Genomic DNA, 23934 nt, shown 5'->3' on the forward strand with positions numbered 1-23934 from the left:
TACCAAAAATACAAAAAAATTAGCTGGGTGTGGTGGCGTGCACCTGTAATCCCAGCTACTCGGAAAAGTGAGGCAGGGGAATTGCTTGAACCAGGGAGGTGGAGGTTGTGGTGAGCCGAGATCGGGCACTGCACTCCAGCCTGGGTGACAAAGCAAGACTCCGTCTCTAAAAAAAAAAAAAAGAACAAGACCTCCAAGAAAGCTGGGACTGTGTTAAGCAGCCAAACCTAAGAATAATTGGTGTTCTTGAGGAAGAAGAGAAATCTAAGAGTTTGGAAAACATATTTAAGGAATAGTCAAGGAAAACTTCCCTGACCTCACTAGAGATCTAGACATCCAAATACAAGAAACTCTAAGAACATCTGGGAAATTCATCACAAAAAGATCATCACCCAGGCACATAGTCATCAGGTTATCTAAAGTCAAGACAAAGGAAAGAATCTTAAGAGCTGTGAGGCAAAAGCATCAGGTAACCTATAAAGGAAAACCTATGAGATTAACAACAGGTTTTTTAGCAGAAACTTTACAAGCCAGAAGGGACTGGGTTTGTCTTTAACCTCGTCAAACAAAATAATTACCAGCCAAGCATTTTGTATCTAGCAAAACAAAGCTTCATAAATGAAGGAAAAATAAAGTATTTTTCAGCAAAAAAAAATGCTGAGAGAATTCACCACTAAACCAATCTAAAAGGCAAACCGATGTCACTTGCCTGCTTCAGACTCCTCACTTGATTATTTGACTCATCTTTGTTGCCTACAAAATAAAGTCCAAATTCCCTTTAGTATGGTATACAAAGTTCATTACAGCTTACCCCTTGCCTCCCTTACAGCTTAGTCTTTTCTCACATTTTATGTTCTAGTAATTGTCAACTGTTTCATGTTCCTTCGACATGCCATACTTTTTCGTGATTCCATGATTTTGCTCATGCTTTTCTCTTCTCCTGGCACAGGCTACCCACCTTTCTTTATCATCTTAAAAATATTTATCCTTGATGACAACTCAGACATCATCCTCCAGGCTGAGTTAGAGGCCCCATCTTGAGTTTCTGTGGCATCTTTTACATACTTTTATTTCAGCATCTACCAAATTACATTGAAATTATCTGTATATAAGTCTGTATTCCCCATTACACTATAAGTTTCTTTAGGGCAGAGGCCATGTTTAATTATCTTGTGTACCAGCACCTAGTTCAGTGGCTGGAATATAGCATGCATTTAATAAATATAATGGGTACTTAAATAATCTTCCAGGCACTTCAGGAGATGCTAGTGACCTTCAAAGATACCATTTCTGCCATACAGGACCTCACAGCCCACCATATTGAAGAAGATATGGAAAATGGCAGGCATGAAAGTACTGTGAACAGTCAGATGAGTCACACTGGGTCAGAGTTGGCTGTCTTTTTAGTCAAAGTCATCCAGAAATTGCTTACCACCAACAGTGCTCATCCTGGAGCATGAAAGACTATGGAATTTTTCTCTAAGACATTTCTGAGAAATGAAACATTTAAAGGCAAGTAGGCAGTAGGAAAAGAAAAAAGGTAATAGTGATCTATAAAATAAATAATCCATCCCCCTTTTGAGAGTTTTCTTGCTCAGGCTTCAATGTGATTGAAAAAATTTTTCAGGCTTGTAATCTCTAGAATCTCAACTGTGATAAGGGTTTATTTTGTAAATAATGGAAGCAGTGGCAGAATCACTTCCTTCCTATTCCTACTCCTAACCCTGTTTTATAATGTGCACACATCAACAAATGTATTTTGTGCCATTAGCCAGGCCTAGTGTTAAGATATGAGATAAGATTATCTCATTTAGCCTTCATAACAAGGCTATGAAGTAAGTACCGTATACAGGGGAGGAAACTGAAACTTGAAGTGGTCAAGTAACTTGCCCAAGATTACATCTCTAGTAGGCCTAAGAAGCAGGATTTGAACCCAGGCAGCCTGATTCCAGGGCTTGCCGTTTTGATGAGTGCACCATACTTCCTGACCTAAAAAGGGTAAAATACAATAAACATACATTACAATTGGTCCATTATAAATTGTTCTTGACCTTGGGTAAATGGCAGTTTATAAGACTGAATGGGATTGGTGCAGTGGCTCACACTTGTAATCCCAGCACTTTGGGAAGCCGATCCAGAAGGATCACTTTAGCTGAGAATTTCAAAACCAGCCTAGGCGACATAGTGAGACCTTATCTTCACCAAAAATACAAAAAAGAGCCAGATGTGGTGGCATGTGCCTGTGGTGTCAGTGACTTGGGAAGCTGAGGTGGAAAGATCACTTGAGCCCAGGAAGTCAGGCTGCAGTGAACCATGATTGGGCCACTGCACTCCAGTTAGGTGACAGGCAAGACCACATCTCCAAAAAAAAAAAAAATTAAATTAATCAAGTTGTCAGTTTTGTTTTATTTTTTAATGATGGATACTTTGAGATCTATAGAAGTATTAGTTGGTATCATAAGCCTTCTACTAGTAGAGTGTTTTAAACTATTTAAGGATGTTGGGGAAACTAATTACACACGTAACTGTCTCTCCTTTGCAATTAAGTCTTTCTATGAAAACATTTTAATATAAATTTTTTATACTTTGCTGTTTTAATTAGCATATGATTTTTCCAACAGAAAGAAACTTCATGTGGAAAGAAATTCTCAAAAGTACTATCTCAAGACTAAAGTGCTGTTTTTTAAAACTTTACTTTTCTCCTTTTAGACTCCAGAAATAGTTTCCTCATAAAGCTGACTTCCTTTCTGGAAATGATTTTTGTTTCTAAATATGTTGAGAATCCATTCTTTTCATTTTCTCTTTCTCTCTCTCTCTCTCTCTTTCTCTCTCTCTCTCTCCACCCCCCTACTGCCTCTCTCTCCCTCTCTCTCTCCTTTTGCTTTCTTGGTAGTAGTGAGAGAGGAAGGAGGGTAGCAGGACAGAGAGAAGAGGGAAAACAGAAAAAGAATTGTATGCCACTATGTCTGAATATATCTTCTACTTGTAGATAATTACATCCAAGTTGCCCTTTTGCCTTTTTATTTCCGTTTTTGGACACCTCTTTTTATCATCCAGCCAACTAGGATAGACAAAGCACCGCTGGTGCCCTGAGTGGCAGAACTCTGGTAGGGGGCTGGCTGTAAATTGACGTGGCATGGAAATTCTCCGCTAAGTTGTAGCAGCTTGCATGTTTCTCTAAGATCAAGCCCAACCTCCTGGAGCTGTAGCTTAATCATGGGTTCAGTGACTTTACAGAAAAATGGATAGAAAAATTCTTCAACTCCTTTCTTTGGACCCAGATGTTTTCTTTTTGGTTATCTATGGTTTAGCTGAAAACAAAATCAAAGCAGTTAAGTCTATAACTTTCTTTTTGCAGCTTAAACAACAGAATTTGCTGCTCTCCCTCCCCTTTCCTGCAATTTAATTCCTTACAGATTTTGCCATGGGGTGCGGACTTAGAAAGCTAGAAGACCCTGATGATAGCAGCCCTGGAAAAATATTTTCTACCCTGAAGAGACCGCAAGTGGAAACAAAGACAGAATTTGCTTACGAATATGTATTGCTGGATTTTACTCTACAAGGTACTTTTTGCTTCTATTTTGTTTGTTAAATGTTTCAGAGATAAAGAGACTACTAGTTGTTTTTAGTGTTGACTTATAAATTTTTAAACTGTTCTTCATAATGAGATTGTATATTCAAACAATAATGCTTTGCTTCTTAATTATACTTTGTAAGATTTTTGTTTTGCTGTTTGCTTCCTCTTTTTTGGTAACATGGCTCATATGTACCTTCTAAAATTAGGAAAATTGCCTGGAAATACTTCTTTCATTTTTAAATCAAATACTTATTATAGAAGGATTTATGAAAAATGCTTGATTTCCAGGACAAATAGCTATATAGCCTCAGTGAGACAGTTTGTATTGTGAAAAAGATTTGAAAATCACAAGAAGGTATTATGTAGGAAATATTACTTGCATCATATCATGGAAGAGTGTTTGCTAAGACAATTCTGAGGCTTTCAGTTGTGTTAGACTCTGATTATGGTAGTCATTTGGTATTTTTGACCAAACTAGACTGTAAGTTTTGAATATGTAGTTAAAAAAAAAAAAAGATAGCCTTCTGTAAGACACTTCCTTTACTCAGTGCCCTGTCCCCAACAGAGAAACTCTCTGTTCCAGAAAGTTGGAAACACAAATAAACAAGCCCAGATGGCAGCTCTGTGGAAGGAATCGAGGTGGCTCGATTTCACAAATACTTTGCCTCATTTCTTTTGGAAACTTTAGAGTACTGTACAACTGCATAGACAAAGCAGCTTTTAAAAAGAGCTATATCTTTAATTATGAGGTACTAAAATGAATTTTAGGGTACCTTGCTTGCTGTTAAAGTTATCAGATATTAGTATTTAAAGTTCTTATTATAGTTATATTTTTAATTCTAATGAGCCACACATTTTATCAGTTCTCAAAAAGTTTATACTAAATTATCATGTGGAATATTATCTTAATTTTTTCCAAATTTATTGTTTACACACATTCTCCTTTTTTTTTTTTTTTTTTTTGTCCTTTGCTCTAGAAACAGTGCATCTTTGTGCAAGAAGCAAGAGCAGCCCATTTTTCTTTGTCAAAAATTAAGCTGGCCAGCAAACAGACTCCCTTCCAGGGACATACACAAAATCTGTACATAGACTTTTAACATGGTCACAGCCTATTTCTGTTTAAAGCTAAGGCTACCAAAGGAAAAAAATTAATATTCTTAATTTATTAATTTTCTTTTTAATTATGAATGTTAAAAATGGATTAAGATAATGACGATTATCAGAGAAGTATCCAAACAACCGTTTGAATTTTTTCTACACTTTTTCAAAAACCTGCATTTGAGAAAATATTTGTAATGTGGTGCTATGTTCACACCACTGATTTTCCTTGTCAATTTTTTTTTAGGACTAGTTTCTGTAAATCCATAGGAGACAGACACATACTTTCCTTAATCTTGAAACACTATCTATTCATGAATTTAGGTCAGAACCATTTTGATCTGTACTTTAGGATTCTCTGCACAATCCATCGTAGGATTATAGGGTTTAAAGTAACTTGAAAAGTTTTTCTGATTCATTTCCTTGCAATAATGTTAACATCTCAAACAAATTTGTATAAATGCAGTCATCCTTGAATCAGAAAGATCTGCAGCTTTATTCAAAAGTCATTTGGGTTTTGTTATTCTCAGAAGCCCTTCTCTCTGTGAAAGGAGTATAATTTCTACCTTCCACTCTAGGTGCTTAGAAGAGATAACAGAGTACCACACTGTAAAAGTTTAAGTATGGGCAGAGTGTGCAAATATTAACACATAAAGCAGGCACATACTTTAAAGCTGCACCTGGTTCCTATTTGGTACAGGCGCCTAGTCTCCTGGTGCCCCATTACTCATCAATTTTTCCACATGTTTTTGTTTTAGTTTTTCTTTGTTTCTGTCTTCCCCATTGCCTTTGCTTCAGAAGCCAGGACTCAGCATCAGCCCAGCTCCACAAACCACCCTCCAGGTCATAGTTTCCCTGCTGCTCTTCTGTTGTCTCTGACCTCCGGCTGCCACTCCAGTGTATATAGGAGTGGGTCATGGGTGGGTTAAAACATGCCAGCCTTCTGTTTGGCACTGGTAATTCTGTCCTGGGGTTGCTGGGAGGAGTCTTGAATAGTGGCACCTCCTGCCTGTCAGAGGCCACCATGGAATGAGCAACCTTTCAGGAAATAAAACGGCCTGGTGACGGCTGTGTGTGCTCATGATGAGCCTGTCTCTTACGTTATTTTCCTCTGTTTTTTCCAAATAGAGGCCATGGCACAGAAAGTAGATCCAATGGGGGCAGGAGGAGGAGACCCTCTGAAAATCCACAGTGCCTTGTCCTGCATTATGGTGGTTGTAACTTTCTTGAGCAACTTATTTATTTTCCATTCAATTATATATCACTTTCAAAGCTCCACCCAGAAAACAAAACAACTTACACCTCCCATTCTCTCCTTATCTCTCTGTCTCTGTCTCTCTTCCTCTCCCTTCCCCACACTTTTCTTTTTCTTTTTGGCCTTTGAATCATTATTTGCATCTCTATAGGAGAAATCACAGCGTAGACTTGAAGCATACAAAGCTCTGGAGTCATAGTTTTGGGGTCCTAATCTAGGCTGAAAACTCTGGCAAATTTGTAAACGTTGCTCTGTGTCTGTTTCCTCATCTGTAAAATGGGTATTCTCATGGTGCTGACATCACAGAGTTGTTTTAAGGATCAAAGGAACTAGCATAAGATGATCTACTTGGAAAGGTATCTGGCACTTAGTAAGCACTTGATAAAAGGTAACTGTTATGATGCTTCCTCTGAGAATACCCTCTATCTCCACATTCCTCCTTAAACCCAGCTCCTGCAGGATGCTTTTTGACCAACCTATTGAGGTCATTAAAATAATTCCTACATTTCCCCTCTGATACATAATCATCAAGTATTGGCTACTTATATGTTCTCTTCAAAGGTTCATACACATTTTTCTTATTCTGGCCATAAAATTATTAGATTGTGCAACTGCAACTCGACAAATGTTTTTGGAGTAGTTTCTGATTGTGTTGCCATGCTGGGTATCTTAGGTACTATGAAAGAAATAAAACACATAGCCCCTTCTTTCAAGAAATTTAAAGCCTCATCCAGGTAGGCCAATTTTTTCTGGAACTTTATGCCAAGTCTACCAATTGCACTAATGAGCTTTCGGTAAACTGTTTGTGATATGTTTTCTGGATTATTGTGTAGTAATGATTTCTTTCACTGTATTATGATAAAGTAACAATTCATTATTCCTGCTTATTAGTGAGAATTTGAAGTCATCTAGAGATTTCTTATAGTATATCTATTTATATGTGTTTATGAAAGTATATGATGTATGTATATGAGTGTGTTATAGGGTTTCTTAACAAAAAGTTAAAATAACTCTACAAGTGATCCAAAAGGGTTAATTTACCTCCTTGTACAATTCCAGGAAACAATCTGAATAATAACAGCCTTAAGAATTTTTAGAGCATTTATAGCTTTGTGAGTAAAAAGAGGTTCTACAATACTAAAACCCAACAGAAAATTGGATGGTAGCTTCCTTATCTGAATTTCTGGTAGAATTACATAAAATATGAGTGAAATTTTGCTAGCCTCTAGCTTGCTTGTTATTATTAGAACAAGAAATTATATTTGTCTTTCATCATCACCATTAACAGGAATAGATATATATTATACATGTACTCTGTAGAAAATGCTGATTAGCATTGGAAATATAAAAAAGAATAAGACAGTTTCAGCCCTCGAATATTTTGTATTCAACTTGGTCAAACTGGACAAGATCATGAACTCATCAAGGTTAGGAATTATATCATCTACATCTTTATACACCCTGTGTCCAGCACGATGTTTGGAATATGAGTGATGATCAATATTCTTTGTCAAATGAGTGAATGAACAAAAAATTATAATACAAGTTACATATGGAGGAAATAGTGTGCTACAACAAGTATCAAACAAAGGAGAAATCAGTTTTGAATAGGATCACTTGGAACCAGAGTTAGGACTTTAACTGACCCTTGAAGAAAGTGGCTTAAACAGAAAAAGATTAAGAGGTTGGAGTAAGTTCAAGGGCTAGTGAACACAGCAGTGAGCTAAAGGAGGTTTTCCAGGGAGGAAGCAGAAAGTAAGATTCTAAACTAATGGGATATGGGAAGGTTCTGGCTTAGCTAGGGAGTTAAGACCTAATTCTATGGAAGATAAATGGCAGTAAAGGCTGTTTGAACAAGTAGTTGATAGGGGCAGAAAAGTGTTTTAAGAAGATTCATGTGGAATTGCAGTGAGAAAGGATGGAGGCAAGAAGTCAAGGCCAATGATGAAGAAGATCTGTGGGTGAAGGTCAGTAATAGGGATAGGATACAAGGGGTAAATATAACAGATGTTATGAAGGAGGAACTTGGCCTGTGACTGGCTGGATATGAAGGGATGGAAAGAATGAGGAATCCAGGATGACTTCCCAGTTTTGAGCCTGAGTGACTATGGAAATAATGAGTCCTCTTACAGAAGGAGGGGCACCCCAAAGGGAGTCTGTCTGTGGTCAAAGAGCAATTTCATTGCAGTCATGTTGCATCTGAGGTGGCAGTAGAAGCTCTTAGTTGAGGCAGTTATGGATGCACAGCTGACTGAAAATTTCAGGAAGGAATTGAAATAGATTTTTTTTTTTTTGAGACAGGATCTCACTCTGTCATCCAGGTTGAAGTGCAGTGACTCAGTCACAGCTCACTGTAAACATGACTTCCCAAGCTCAAGCAATCCTCCTGCCTCAGCTGCTGGAGTAGCTGAGACTACACATGTGCCACCTTGCCTGGCTTATTTTTTAATTTTTTGTAGAGATGGAGGTCGGTCTTGCTATGTTGCCCAGACTGGTCTCAAACACCAGTGTTGGTAAATTGTTAGAATCATTTAGGGAAAAAAAAGTGTGGCATTATCTACTTAGCTAAAGATATACCCAACAGAAATGAGTATACATGTGCACCATGAGGCACTACAAGAATGTTCACAGAAGTATTGTTTGTAATAACCCAAAAGTGTAAACAACCCAGAACTCCAAAAAACAAAAGAATGGAAAAAATAAATTGTGGTATACTCACACAATACTGCAGAAATCAGCAAATACTCTGTAAAGGGTTGGATGGTAAATATGAGGTCTCCGACACAACTGTTCAACTCTGCTGTTGTAGCGTGAAAGCAGCCGTAGACAACATATAACAAAACAGACCACAGGCCACAGTTGGCCAACTCTTACCACACTGCAGTGAAAACAGAGGAACTCCAATTACACAAGATGAATTCCACAAGCATGATATTGAGTGAAGACAGACACACAAGTCCATGCTATGTGATTCCCTTTATATGGCTCAAACGGAAGTATAGTGTTTAGGGCTGCATTCTGGGAGTAAACTAAGAAGAAAGGAAAAAAAAGTCATTATCATGAAAATCAAGGTATTGCAGAGAGGACGGGAGCATTGTGATTGGAAAGGGTAAAGGCTTCTGAAGTGCTGGCTATTTTCTAATTTTTGAATGGATAGTGGTTACCCTAGTGCAGGGGTCCCCAACCCCCAGGCTGCAGACTGGTACTGGTCTGTGGCCTGTCAGGAACAGGGCCACACAGCCAGAGGTGAGCAGCAGGCCAACGAGCATTACCGCCTGATTAGCAACGGCATTAGATTCTCATAGAAGCATGTATTGTGAACTGCGTGTGCAAGGGATCTAGGTTGCACACTTCTTATGAGAATCTAACTAATGCGTGATGATCTGAAGTGGAACAATTTCATACTGAAACCATCCACTCCCCGCCCCCATCCGTAGGAAAACTGCTTTCAATGAAACCAGTCTGTGGTGCCAAAAAGGTTGGGGACCGCTGCCCTAATGTTGGTAGTCTTAAGCATGTTTTGTGTGTTTTTCTTTTGTATGTTATATTTCCACTCACCCCAACCCAAAAAAAAGTTGAAAAAAAGAAAAGACTGAATAGGAAGTGAGTAGGGGTAAGGCAAATATGGCTGAAAGACAAAATGTGAAAATACTCAGAAGGGACAGAAAACTCTGTGGTCTGTCTGGAAACTGAAAATAAAACAGAATGGTAGGAATGTAGCATATTAAGGAGATAGCAGTGAAACATAACACTTCAGGAGTTTGATCATAATTTGGTCCTTCATATATCTGCCTATAATAATGAACTACATAGCTCAATAGAGTTTTATTGTATTTTAAAATTGCAGTTAGGAAGAACCAAAACAGTGAGTAGATAATCACACATTGAGTAGATCATCCAAGAGAAAACACTGGAATTCCACAGAAAGTGACAAGAAATACCTAAAACAAGGAAGGAGAAGGAAGTGAGACAGCTTGTTTGGTTGGGATCAGCTGAGGGCTGAGAGAGACTCCCCAGTATGGGGAAAGGTTAAGGGAGAGACCCTCAGTACTTCACCTTCCCACTGTGGAACCCTGCAGTTTTAACCATGGGAGAGCTCCTCAACCCTTGAGGCCCTGAAACTAACAGGGAGCTGCCAAGAGATTGTGCCACAGGACTGTCCCAGGGACGAAGGGCATACTGGGTCCCAAACACTCCCTGAGACTTAGGCAGCTACAGCAAGGCACCATTTTAGAGCCCCATCCCCAATAGACTGAGTACTGTCCTAGATCTCAGTGATGCTAGGGCTGAGCCACAAGAGATATGCGGACTACTGCCCTGTGACTGAGGCACAAGCGACTGCATGCAGGCTACTGCAGCCAAGCCTGAGGTACAATCCAGGTGCAGGCTACTGCCAGGTGCAGGTACATGCCTCTGGGCTGAGGCATCAATGCCACAGGCTACCATGCCCAGAGCTGAAGTGCTACAAAGGCATAGGCTATCACAGCAGAGGCCAAGGCACAAGCATCCCATGTGTTCCCCACCTGTCCAGGCTGCCACCACTGAAGGCAGCACCTCCCACCCCAGTGACAGGACAGCAGCATGGCCACTGCTGCCCCCAACCTAAGCATTCCACTGGTGGCCTGGGGAACATCCCACTCCTGCTTACCATGACTGGTGCCTGCATGTGCTATCGGAGGACTGAGGACAGCCCCTCTAGCCTAGCTTCACTCCCCTCAACATGCCAGAGCACACAGCCCAGAGGTCAGGGGATTGTTCAGCTAAGTTCACCACCACTGGCACCTGAACACTCCTTCCAGAAACCTACCCATCTGGCTGCTGCCACCATAGCTGGCACCTATCTGCATGCACCCACCTGCAGGTCTAGAGACTGGCCTACTCAGCCCACCACAGACACTGCCAACACCAGGTTGCACTGCTTGCAGCCCAAAGGTTGTCCCATCACTGTCACTGCAATCACCCATGCCACACTGGCTCTCCAAGAGGCCAACGACCCTCCCACCCACCCAACCCACTGCTACCACTACTGGCAAAATTAAGCTTCCTGGAAGTCCAAGAATTGGCCCACCTGGACCTGCTAACACCACTGCCAACATGTGCCTCACTGGGTCCCAAAGACAGGCATGCTCAACCGTCTGCTGCCACCACTGGGGCCCAAAGACTGGCCTACTTGGCATCCCAGTCCCCAACAAAACCTCACCACAGCATCCACTAATAACCACACCCTAAGCCTCCATGGAAATCATAGCTACAACTGATGTTGTTTACAGCCAAATAAATCATACAGAGACTACACTATTCCACGCACCCAGAATCAAAGCCAAAGCATCCTACCCAACCAACACCATAGATACATCCTCAGGAAAAACCTTTTCCACAAAAGAAAATTCAAAAAATTGGAAGAAGTGGCTGTTACACCAGATGTATAGATATCAACATATGAATGCAGGACACATGAAAGTATAAGGAAATGTGACACCTCCACAGAAATGCAATAATCCTCAGGCAACAGATCATAAACAAAAAGAAATTCATGAAATTCCAGAAAGAATTAAATTATTTTTTTTTTTTTTTTTTGAGACGGAGTCTCGCTCTGTCGGCCAGGCTGGAGTGCAGTGGCTGTATCTCTGCTCACTGCAAGCCCCGCCTCCTGGGTTTACACCATTCTCCTGCCTCAGCCTCCCGAGTAGCTGGGACTACAGGTGCCCGCCACCTCACCGGCTAGTTTTTTGTATTTTTTAGTAGAGACGGGGTTTCACTGTGTTAGCCAGGATGGTCTCGATCTCCTGACCTTGTGATCCGCCCGTCTCGGCCTCCCAAAGTGCTGGGATTACAAGCTTGAGCCACCGCGCCCAGCCTCAAATTATTAACTCTAAAGAAGCTCAGTGAAATACAAGAGAATTCTGAAAAATAATACAAATAAATCAGAAAAGCAATTCAGGATATGAATGACAAGTTTACCAGAGAGATAGATATAAAAATAAACCCAGCCAGGCACAGTGGCTCATGCCTGTAATCCCAGCACTTTGGGAGGCTGAGGCAGGCAGATCACTTGAGGTCAGGAGTTTGAGACCAGCCTGGCCAACATGGTGAAACCTCGTCTCTACTGGAAAAAATAAAATAAAATTAGCTGGGCATGGTGGCACATGCCTGTATTCCCAGCTACTCAGGAGGCTGAGAAAGGAGAGTCACTTGAACCCAGGAAGCAGTGAGCCGAGTGCCACTGCACTCCAGCCTCGTAGCCTGGACAAGTAAGACCTTGTCTCAAAAAGTAAAAATAAAAATGAACCAAACGGGAATTCTGGAACTGAAGAATTCCTTGAATTAAATATAAAATACATTCAAGAGCTTCAACAATATACTAGATCAAACAGTAGAAGGAATCTCAGAACTCAAAGACAAGTCTTCTGAAATAATCCAGTCAGACAAGAAAAGAAAAAAAAAAGAATTTAAAAGGATGAACAAAGTCTTCATGACGTATGGAACACCATGAAGTTACCAAATACTCAAATTATTGGAATCCCAGAAGGCAAAACAAGAATGAAAGGGTTAGAAGACCTATTTAATGAAATAATAGATGAAAACTTCCCAAGATTTAGACATTCAGGTACAGGAGACTCTGAGATCCCCAAGCACATACAATGCAAAAAGATCTTCTCCATAGCACATTATAGTCATACTATCTAATGCTAAAGACAAAGAGAGAATTCTAAAAACAGCAAGAGAAAAGTATCTAGTCACCTATAAAAGAACTCCCATCAGACTAACAGCAGATTTCTCAGCAGAAACTTTACAGGCCAGGAGAGAATGGAATGACATGTTCAAAGTGCTCAAAGAAAAAAACTGCCAGCCAAGGATACTACATCCAGCAAAATTGACCTTCATAAATTGAGAAATAGGGCTGGGCGCAGTGGCTCATGCCTGTAGTCTCAACACTTTGGGAGGCCGAGGCACTCAAGGTTAGGATTTCATGACCAGCCTGGCCAACATGGTGAAGCCCTGTTACTAAAAATACAAAACTTAGCTGGGCGTGGTGGCAGGCACCTGTAATCCCCACTACTCAGGAGGCTGAGGCAAGAGAAATGCTTGAAGCTGGGAGGCAGAGGTTGCACTGAGCCGAGATTGCACCACTGCACTCCAGCCTGGGTGACAAAGTGAGACTCTATCTCGAATAAAAAATAAAAAAAGAAGAAATAAAGTCTTTCCCAGACAAGCAACAGCTGAGAGAATTCACAACCACTACTGCAGCCTTACAAGAAATGTTCAAGGGAGTTCTAGACCTGGGAAGTGAAAGGACAACATTTACCGTCATGAAAAGTATACAAAAGTATAAAACTCACTGGTAAAGTAAACACACAAACGAAGAAGAGAAAGGACTCAAATGGCACCACTGCAAAAAACCACCAAGCTACAATGATAAACAGGAAGAGCAAAATAAAGGAACAAAGAACATACAGAAAACAATTAATAATATGTATGATAGGAACAAAAACTCGTATTTCAGTAATAACTTTGAATGTAAGTAGATTAAATTCTCCACTTAAAAGATATAGACTGGCTGAATGGATTTAAAAACATGATCCAATTACATCTTGCCTATAAGAAATGCACTTTACCTATAGAGACACATATAGACTGAAAGTAAAGGGATAGAAAATGATATTCCATGTAAATGGAAACCAGAAGTAAATAGGTATAGCTATACCTATATCAGCTAAAAGAGTCAAAACAGTAAGTCAAAAACAGTAAAAAAAAAAAAAAAAAAAAAAGACAAGGTACATGATGAATGATAAAGGAATAAATCCAGCAAGAGGATATAACAATTCTAAACATATATGCACCCAACACTGGAGCACCCAGATTCGTAAAGCAAATATTGCTAGATCTAAAGAGAGAGATAGACTTCAATGTGAGATTAGTGGAGTACTTCAACCCACTTTCAGCATTAGACAGATCATCCATACAGTAAATAACAAAGAAACATTGGATTTATTTATTATAAACCAATAGATTTTAATTTTGAGCAGTTTTAGTTTTACATAAAAATTGAGCAGAGAGTATAGAGGGTTCCCTCATATCTCTTCACTGCTCCCCCCCCCCCACCATTTTCCTGATTATTAACTTTTTAAAATAATGTCAATTTTTATTTTAGATTCAGGAGGTACATGTGCAGGTTTGTTACATGGGTATATTGCATGATGCTGAGGTTTGGGGTTCAACCGATCTTGTCAGCCAGGTAGTGAGCATAGTGCCCAATAGTTAATTTCTCAATCTCTGCCCCATTCCCTCTCTCTAGTAGTCCCAGTGTCTATTGTTGCCATCTTTGTGTCCATGAGTACCCAATGAAACACTGCACTTAAAACGGACATTAGATCACATGAACCTAGCAGACATTTACAGAGCATTTATTCAATAACTTCAGATTACACATTCTTATTAGCACATGGATCATTCTCTAGAATAAATCATATATTAGGCCAGAAAATGAGTCTTAACAAAAAAATTTTTTGAGCTAAATTCTCTCTCTGTTGCCCAGGCTGGAGTGCAGTGGCACAATCATGGATCACTGGAACCTTGACCTCCCAGGCTCAAGTGATCCTCCCACCTTAGCCTCCCAAGTAGCTGGGACCACAACCACGTACCACCACACCCAGCTAATTTTTTTTTTTTTGTAATTTTTGTAAGTTTTGTAGAGCTAGGGGTCTCACTCTGTTGCCCAGGCTGGTCTCAAACACCTGAGACAAGCAATCCTCCTGCCTCAGCCTCCCAAATTGCCAGGAGTACAGGCATAAGCCACTGCACCTAGCCAACTTTTTTTTCTTTGAGATGGGGTCTCCCTTTGTCTCCCAGGCTGGAGTGCAGTGGTGCAATCATGAATCACTGCAGCATCAACTTCCTGGGCTCAAGCAATCCTCCCACCTGAGCCTCCTGAGTAACTGGGGACTACAGGCACACACCACCACATCTGGCTGATTTTTGTATTTTTTGTAGAGACTGGGTTTTGCCATGTTACCCAGGCTGGTCTTGAAATCCTGACCTCAAGCAATCTGCCCACCTCAGCCTCCCAAAATGGTGGTATTACAGTCATGAGCCACCATACCCAGCCACAATTTTTTAAAAAATGGAATCATATCAAGTATCTTCTCAACCACAATGGAATAAAACTAGAAATCAATACCAAGAGGAACTTCGTAAACTATACAAATAGATAAAAATTAAACAGCATAGGCCGGGCGCGGTGGCTCAAGCCTGTAATCCCAGCACTTTGGGAGGCCGAGGTGGGTGGATCACAAGGTCAGGAGATCGAGACCATCCTGGCTAACACGGTGAAACCCCGTCTCTACTAAAAATATAAAAAAATTAGCCGGGCATGGTGGCGGGTGCCTGTAGTCCCAGCTACTCGGGAGGCTGAGGCAGGAGAATGGCGTGAACCCGGGAGGTGGAGTTTGCAGTGAGCCGAGATCGCGCCACTGCACTCCAGCCTGGGCGACAGGGTGAGACTCTGCCTCAAAAAATAAAATAAAATAAAAAATTAAAATTAAAATTAAACAGCATACTACTGAATGACTGTTGGGTCAATGAAGAAATTAAGAAGGAAATTTAAAAATGTCTTGATATTAATGAAGATGAAAATATAACATATCAAAAACTGTGGGATACAACAAAAGCAATACTAAGAGAGTAGTATATAGCAATAAATACCTACATCAAAAAAGTAGAAAGATTTCAAATAAACAGTCTAATAATGTACCTGAAAGAGCTAGAAAAGCAAAACAAACCAAACCCAGAATTAGTAAAAGGAAAAAAATAAGAAAGAGTAGAACTAAACAAAATACAGACAAAAACAATACAAAGGATCAATAAAACAAAAAGCAGGTTCTTCAAAAAGATAAACAAAACGAATACACTGCTAGCTAGACTAACCAAGAAAAGACCAAAATTAGAAATGAAAAAGGAGTCATTATAACTGATACCACAGAAATACAAAAGATCATTACAGACTATTACAACTATACACTAACAAACTGTAAAACCTAGAGAAAATAAATTCCTGCACACATGCAACCTACCAAAATTGCATCAGGAAGAAATGGAAAACCTGAACAGATCAGTAATGAACAACAAGATTAAATCAGTAACGGAAAGTCTTCCAACAAAGAAACTGGACAGATTCACTACCTCAAAACTGGACAGATTCACTACCACATTCTACCAAACATACAAAGATGATCTAATAGCAATCCTCCTCAAGCCATTTCAAGAAATTGAAAAGGAGAGAATTCTCCCTAATTCATTCTATAAGGCCAACACAACAAAAAAACAAAACTACAGGCCAATATTCCTGATGAATATAGATGCAAAGATGCTCAACAAAATACTAGCAAACCAAACTCAATAGCACATCAAAAAGATAATACACCATGATCAAATGGAATTTATACCAGTGATGCAAACGTGGTTTAACATACGCAAATCAATAAACATGACATATCACATCAACAGAATGAAGGCTAAAAAACATATAATCATCTCAATAGATGCAGAAAAAAAATTTTTAAAAATTCAACATCCCTTCTTGACCAAAACTCTCAACAAACTAGGCCTAGAAGGAACATACCACAAAATAATCAACGCCATATATGACAAACCCACAACTACAAGAAAACTACAAAACACTGAGGAAAGAAATTGAAGGCAGCCAGGTGCACTGGTTCATGCCTGTAATCCCAGCACTTTAGGAGGCCGTGGGAGGATCGTTTGACTCAAGGAGTTTGAGACCAGCCTAGGCAACATAGTGAGAACTCATCTCTAGGAAAATTTTTAATTTTTATAAAAAAATTTTAAAGAAAGAAATTGAAGAGGACACCAAACAAATGAAAAGACATCTCCTGCTCATGGATTGGAAGAATTAATACTGTTAAAATACTGCCCAAGGCAATCTACATATTCAATTCAACCTCTATCAAAATACCAATGTCATTTTCACAGAAATAGAAAAAAAAATACTAAAATTTTTATGGAACCACAAAAGAGCCAGAATAGCCAAAAAAAATTTAGGAAAAAATTTAGGAAAAAAAGCTGGAAGCATCACACTACCTTACTTCAACATATATTACAAGGCTATAGTAGCCAAACAGCATGGTATTGGTATAGACCAATGGAACAGAATACAGAACCCAGAAATAAATCACATATTTACTGCCAACTGATTTTCAACAAAAGCGTCAAGAGCATACTCTGGGGAAAGGGCACCTTCTTCAATAAATGGATATCCATATGCAGAAGAGTGAAACCGAACCACTATCTATCTGTCACCACTACAAAATCAACTCAAAATGGACTAAAGACTTAAACATAAGACCCAAAACTATAAAACTACTAGAGAAAAACAGGAAAAACACTTCAGGACATTGGCCTAGGGAAGATTTTATGGCTAAGACGTCAAAAGCACAGACACCTAAAATAAAAATAGACAAATAGGATTATATTAAACTGAAAAGCTTCACAGCAAAGGAAGCAATCAACAGAATGAAGAGAAAACTTACAGAATAAGAGAAAATATTTGCAAACTATTCATCCAACAAGGGACTAATATCCAGAATATACAGAAGGAACTCAAACACCTCAACAATTTTTAAAAATCACGTTGAAAAGTGGACAAATGACACGAATAGACAATTCTCAAGAGAAGACATACAAATGGCCAACTGGTATATAAAAGAATGCTGAATATCACTAATCACCAGGGAAATGCAAATGAAAAACCACAATGAGATGTTATCTTACCCCAGTTAGAATGGCCGTTGCTACAGACAAAAAGAGATCCTGTGGAGATGAGGAAGTAGACAAAAGGCAACTCTTATACACTGTTGGTGGGAATGTAAATTAGTACAACACTGTGGAAAACAGTGTAGAGATTTCTCAAAAAACTAAAAATAGAACTACTATAGGATCCAGCAATTCCACTGCTAGGTATCTATCCAAAGGAAAAGAAATCAGTATATCAAAGGGATGCTTGCACTCACCTGTTTATCAGAGCACTATTCACAAAAGCAAAGGTATGGAATCAACCTAAGTGTACACCAACAGAAGAATGCATAAAGAAGATAATACATGTGTACATGGTGGAACACTTTCAGCCATAAAAAAAGAATGAAATCCCAGCCTGGGCACCATTGTGAGACCTCATCTCTATAAAAAAATACATATATATATTTAAAAATTACCAAAACATGGTCGCATGCACCTGTAGCTCTGACTACTCTGGAAGCTGAGGTAGAAGGATCACTTGAGCCTAGAAGGCGGAGGTTGCTGAGAGCCTTGATTGCACCACTGCACTGCAGCCTGGGCAACAGAGCTGGAGTCTTGTCTCAAAAAAAAAAAAAAAAAGAAAGAAATGAAATGAAATCACGTCATTTGCAGCAACATGGATGGAGCTGGAGGACATTATGTTAAGTGAAATAATCCAGGTACAGAAAGACAAATATGGCATGTTCTCACTCATACATAGGAGCTAAAAAAGTTGATCTCACACAGGTAGAGAGTTAAATGATGATGACCAAAGGCTGGGAAGGGTGAGTGGGTGTGAGCAGGGGATAAATGAATGTAGGTTATCAGGTACAAACATACAATTAGATAAAAAATGTAAGTTATATTGTTCAACAGTGGAGTAAAGTGACTCTAATTAACAACAATATATCGTATATTTTAAAATAGCAATCAGAGAGGACTTGAAATTGTTCCCAACACATAGAAATAATAAATACTTGCCCGGGCGCAGTGGCTCACACCTGTAATCCCAGCACTTTGGGAGGCCAAGGCAGGCAGATCACTTTAGTTCAGGAGTTCAAAACCAGCCTGGCCAACATGGGGAAACCCCATCTCTACAAAAAAATACAAAAATTAGCCAGGCATGGTGGTGGCGCATGCCTGTAATCCCAGCTACTCGGGTGGCTGAGACACGAGAATCACTTGAACCTGGGAGACACCACTGCATCTTGTTACCTGGGTGACACAGTGAGACTGCCTCAAAAAACAAAAATTAAAAAAAAGAAATGATAAATACTCAAAGTAATGAATACCTCAAATACCCTGACCTCATTATTACACATTCTATGATTGTAACAAAATATCATATGTACTTCATAAATATGTAAAAAACTGAGTCAATTTTTAAAACTGCAGTTATATTACTTCAATTAATACATAAATGAGTGACTGCAGGGATGGAAGCTTTCATTGAAAACATAAACAATATTTTATGTATTAGTGTATATGTAGTAGTGTATATTTAGTAGTGTATATTTCTAAGTTACTGAAAACATTTTGATAAATAACATAAATCAGATACTCCTTCTAATAGCCATGCATTAAATAGGTTAACAATTTATTATGGTTTAAAAGCTTTAACCCAGCTCATGTCTGAATTTTATTTTCACAAATTCTGAATTAATATGATCCAGATCAATGAAGTTTTGCTTCTCTGTAGGCACTAGAGTACACTGGCTCTGGACTCACTCTGTCTGGAGTCGATCACAGCCTCACACTTAGTAGCAATTTGGTCCAGTAACCTAGTCCCTTTCTTCCTGAGTTTCCTCATCTGAAAATAATGATAATACTTACCTTATAGGATTTTTGCAAAAATTAATTAAGAATTGGCACATAAAACACTTCACATATTGACTGGCACAAAATATGTACTTGGAATGTTACTTACTATTTTTTAGTATAATTGCTAGATAAAATACGGAGATTGACAGTCTATTCCCTTTTGAAAATGTGGACTTGCTAGTGTTTGTACATACTATTTTTGGTTTTTTTTCTTTTTTTGAGACAGAGGTTTGCTCTTTTTTGCCCGTGCTGGAGTGCAATGGTACCACCTCAGCTCACTTGCAATCTCTGTCTCCCAGGTTCAAGCAATTCTCCTGCCTCAGCCTCCTGAGTAGCTGGAATTACAGGCGCACGCCACCACACCAGGTTTATTTTGTATTTTTAGCAGAGGTGGAATTTTACCATGTTGGCCAGGATAGTCTTGATCTCCTGACCTGCAGTAATCCACCTGCCTCAGCCTCCCAAAATGCTGGAATTACAGGCATGAGCCACTGCACCAAGCCTGTACATTGTATTTTTATCTGAGAAAATAATTTTTTTTTTTTTTTTTTTTTTTTTTTGAGACAGAGTCTTGCTGTGTTGCCAGGCTGGAGTGCAGCAGCACGATCTCTGCTCACTGCAACCTCCACCTCCTGGCTTCAAGTGATTCTCCTGCCTCAGCCTCCCAAGTAGCTGGGACTACAGGAGAGCACCACCATGCCGGGCTAATTTTTGTATTTTTAGTAGAGGCGGGGTTTCACCTTGTTAGCCAGGATGGTCTCGATCTCCTGACCACCTGATCTGCCCGCCTCAGCCTCCCAAAGTGCTGGGATTACAGGCGTGAGCCTCCGTGCCCAGCCCTAATATTTCACAAGTATTTCAAAAATACACACCAACCATCACAAGTAAATTGGTGGAAAGAAAATATGTATGTCTTGGACTATTTTCATAGAGTTACATCATCAGAGCAAAACTTTTAGCATTGAACAAAGTCAACTTTAATATATGACTTTATGTTAAAAGTCATAGTATATGACTTTTTCTATTTTTAAAATTCAATCTTTGTCTATGAAGCTTTTAAGCAAAAGAGCATAAAAAGTCTTTGATGTTTTATTTTAGAAACTGTAAGAATAAATGAAAAATGTTACTTAACCTTCAGCATATTTTAATTTTAATAATAACATTCATTTTGCACAGTTTTCAAAGCAATTGCAAAATGCTTTCTTTCATGAGTTCCTCATGATAGCCTTGCAAGATATATAAAGCTCTTACAAATAATGTAGCATCAATTTAACAGTAACCAACCACACCCATTAAAGCTGTAAACAACCCCATTTGTTTCTTCCACCAAAGAACTGAGAAAGAACTGCTGGTGGTTGGGGAGCTAAGAAGAGAAGGCTTGCAGCTACTCCTAACCACCTGTGCTGTTCAAATTCTAGCTAAACTACCATTACCTCCCCCTTAATTTCCTCTGTTTAAAAAGTAATAGGGGCCAGGCGCAGTGGTTCATGCCTGTAATCCCAGAACTTTGGAAAGTCTAGGTAGGAGGATAGCCTGAGTCCAGGAGTTCAAGACCAGCCTGGGCAACATGGAGAAACCCCACCTCTGCAAAAAAAAAAAAAAAAAAAAAAAAAAACTACAAAAAATTAGCATGGTGTAGTGGCATGCACCTGTGGTCCCAGCTACTCAGGAGGCTGAGGTGGGAGGATCACCTGAGCCCAGGAGGTCAAGACTGCAGTAAGCCAAGATGACGCCATTGCACTCCAACCTGGGCAGCAGAGAGAGACACTGTCAAAAAAAAAAAAAAAAAAAGACAACTATGTGCATGCTTAGGGGTCACACACCCTACATAAGTAAGGTTTATGAAGACCAGGTATTGGAAGGAAGTCAAATCCAAGTCCTTAAAGGATACTCATTTTTTTTCTAAAAAATATATATTTTTAAGAAATAGGTCTTAGACAAGGTAGCATGAGGGGTGAAAAAAACATGATAAAGGCTCTGATATTACTGCCCCAGCATAAGGACATCAAATCAAAGACTTGGCCTCAAACACTGAGCATATCATGGAAACATAATTATTCACTCTGGTGAGTGCTGATGAAAATTCCTCACTCTATAGGCACAGCTCTCCCCTTCTTCATATCTCTAAACTGAAGCAGGTTTGAATACCTAGCAAGTTCCTAACAGCCCTCCCATCTCATTTCTGCATGGTTTTAAACATTATTAACAACCAGAAGAATTACGTGAATGAAAGTTCTCAACAAAATTCCTACATTTATTGCTCCTCTTCTTGCTCCGGGATTTACCTTCCTTGAATGATGATGACATGTTTACAGCAACTTCCAGTGTTTACATTACAACTCCCAATGTTTACACTCCTTTTGTTTACATCAGGTCTCAATAATGAGGACAACTTTCTTATAGAGTGAACCTCAGCGCCCCATCACCATGATTCTCCCATCCCTACAAATGAGGAAAATGAGAAAAATGTTTAAATAACATAATGTTTAAAACCATGCGGAAACGAGATTGGAGGGCTGTTAGGAACTTGCTAGGCATTCAAATCTGCTTCAGTTTAGAGATGTGAAGGGGAGAGCTGTGCCTGTAGAGTGAGGAATTTTCATCAGCGCTCACCAGAGTGAATAATTATGTTTCCACAATAGGCTCAGTGCTTGAGGCCAAGTCTAGGAAAACTAGATCACTTTTTCTTTATCCTAAAAGGCTGAACACTGTCTCAAATGGTCTAGGTGGCCTGACCTGGACCTGGGCAAACTCTGGTCTACAGAATCCCTGGGGTGACCCAGGGCAGAAGTTACAATCTAATGAGACTCAGGCTGTATTTAGCCTTCAGACAGGTCTCCTTTCGGGTGGACAGTATTAAATATTTTAATTAATTGTCACTTTTTAAAATTGGGAAATATTGGCCGGACGCGGTGGCTCAAGCCTGTAATCCCAGCACTTTGGGAGGCCAAGACGGGCGGATCACGAGGGCAGGAGATCGAGACCATCCTGGCTAACACGGTGAAACCTCGTCTCTACTAAAAATACAAAAACTAGCCGGGCGAGGTGGCGGGCGCCTATAGTCCCAGCTACTCGGGAGGCTGAGGCAGGAGAATGGCATAAACCCGGGAGGCGGAGCTTGCAGTGAGCTGAGATCTGGCCACTGCACTCCAGCCCGGGCGACAGAGCGAGACTCTGCCTCAAAAAAAAAAAAAAAAAAAAAAAAAAAAAAAAAAAATTGGGAAATATTATATAAGAATTGGATTTAGGGGTTTTCTTAAAAATTAGATGATCCTTGGCCAGGAATAGCAGCTCATGCCTGTAACCCCAGCCCTTTGGGAGGCCAAGGCAGAAAGATCACTTTAGGCCAGGAGTTCAGTACCAGCCTGGCCAAATAGCAAGACCCCACCTCTACCAAAAAATATGTATATATTTTTATTTTTTTAACTGAGAAGATCCAGTGACCTGGGCCCACAATTCCACATGGCAGCACTGGGCCCAGGGATGGTGCAGTCTTCGGATGAGGCTTTGAGTGTTCTCCTCCAGGTCCTGCAGCCTCATCCTGTGTAGCTCCTTTCTTTGTTTTATCAGCCTAGTACATATGGGGCATTTGAGTCAATGACTCTATGTAGTAGATGAGTTTGAGCTAGAGACCACTGATCTTAGATCTAGGGACTCCTGATCTAAGTCTGAGTTAGGGACCCAAGATCTAGAGCATGAGTTCAAGATTTCTGCTCTGGAGTGTGAGTTAGAGACCTCTAATCCAGAGTTCTGTAGTTTGGGAACCAGGCCATGTTTTTGAAATATATTCAAATCCCTACCATGATCTTCCTGGAGATTTTTTAAACCAACAATGACTTATCTCTAAGGGCAGCTTCATTTGAAACTATCTTCTCAGAGCTGGACTATCAACAAATGGGAAAATCACTGATGTTTATTTGAGTGTTTACTTTGCGCCAGGCCCTGGACTCACGTTTTACAATTATTTTCACAATAACTCTGTGAAGTTAATACTATTCTTTATTACTGTTTCAGAAAGGAAAAGTAACTTGTTCTAGATCACATACTTAGTAAATGGCACAATCAGGATTCGAACCCAGGTGAATTGCTTCCAGACCTAATGCTCTTAAAGAGAATAGTGTACTGCCTCTCTTTCCACAGAAGAGGACCTTATTACAAAGCAACCAATGGTTGTAGAGCACTTACTATGTGCCAGACACTCTCTAGGAACAAAGACTAATTTATTAGTCCTCCTAACAACCATATAAGGAGGATTCTGATTATTCTCATTTTGCAAATGAGGAAACTAAGGCACATGGAAGGGAAATACCTTACTAGGTGTGGCAGAGCTAGGATTTGGATCCAGGAAGTCTGGTGCTAGAGTCTATGGCCTAAACCACTGCTCCATGAGTAC

General features: G+C 39.7%; 1 protein-coding gene across 3 annotated transcripts in view; it reads left to right on the forward strand.

The window, feature by feature from the left end:
* Positions 1-2881: 2881 nt before the first annotated feature.
* RFTN2 (raftlin family member 2) overlaps positions 2882-23934 on the forward strand; it is a 94194-nt gene continuing 73141 nt past the window's right edge. For all 3 annotated transcript variants that reach the window (XM_010381632.2, XM_030916515.1, XM_030916514.1), the window contains exon 1: positions 2882-3563. In XM_010381632.2, the coding sequence (XP_010379934.1) occupies positions 3425-3563 (139 nt within the window). In that variant the 5' untranslated portion in view covers positions 2882-3424. The remainder of the gene's footprint in view (positions 3564-23934) is intronic.

Source organism: Rhinopithecus roxellana, chromosome 14 (assembly GCF_007565055.1).
Source record: "Rhinopithecus roxellana isolate Shanxi Qingling chromosome 14, ASM756505v1, whole genome shotgun sequence".
In the NCBI taxonomy this organism is placed as follows: Eukaryota; Metazoa; Chordata; class Mammalia; order Primates; family Cercopithecidae; genus Rhinopithecus; species Rhinopithecus roxellana.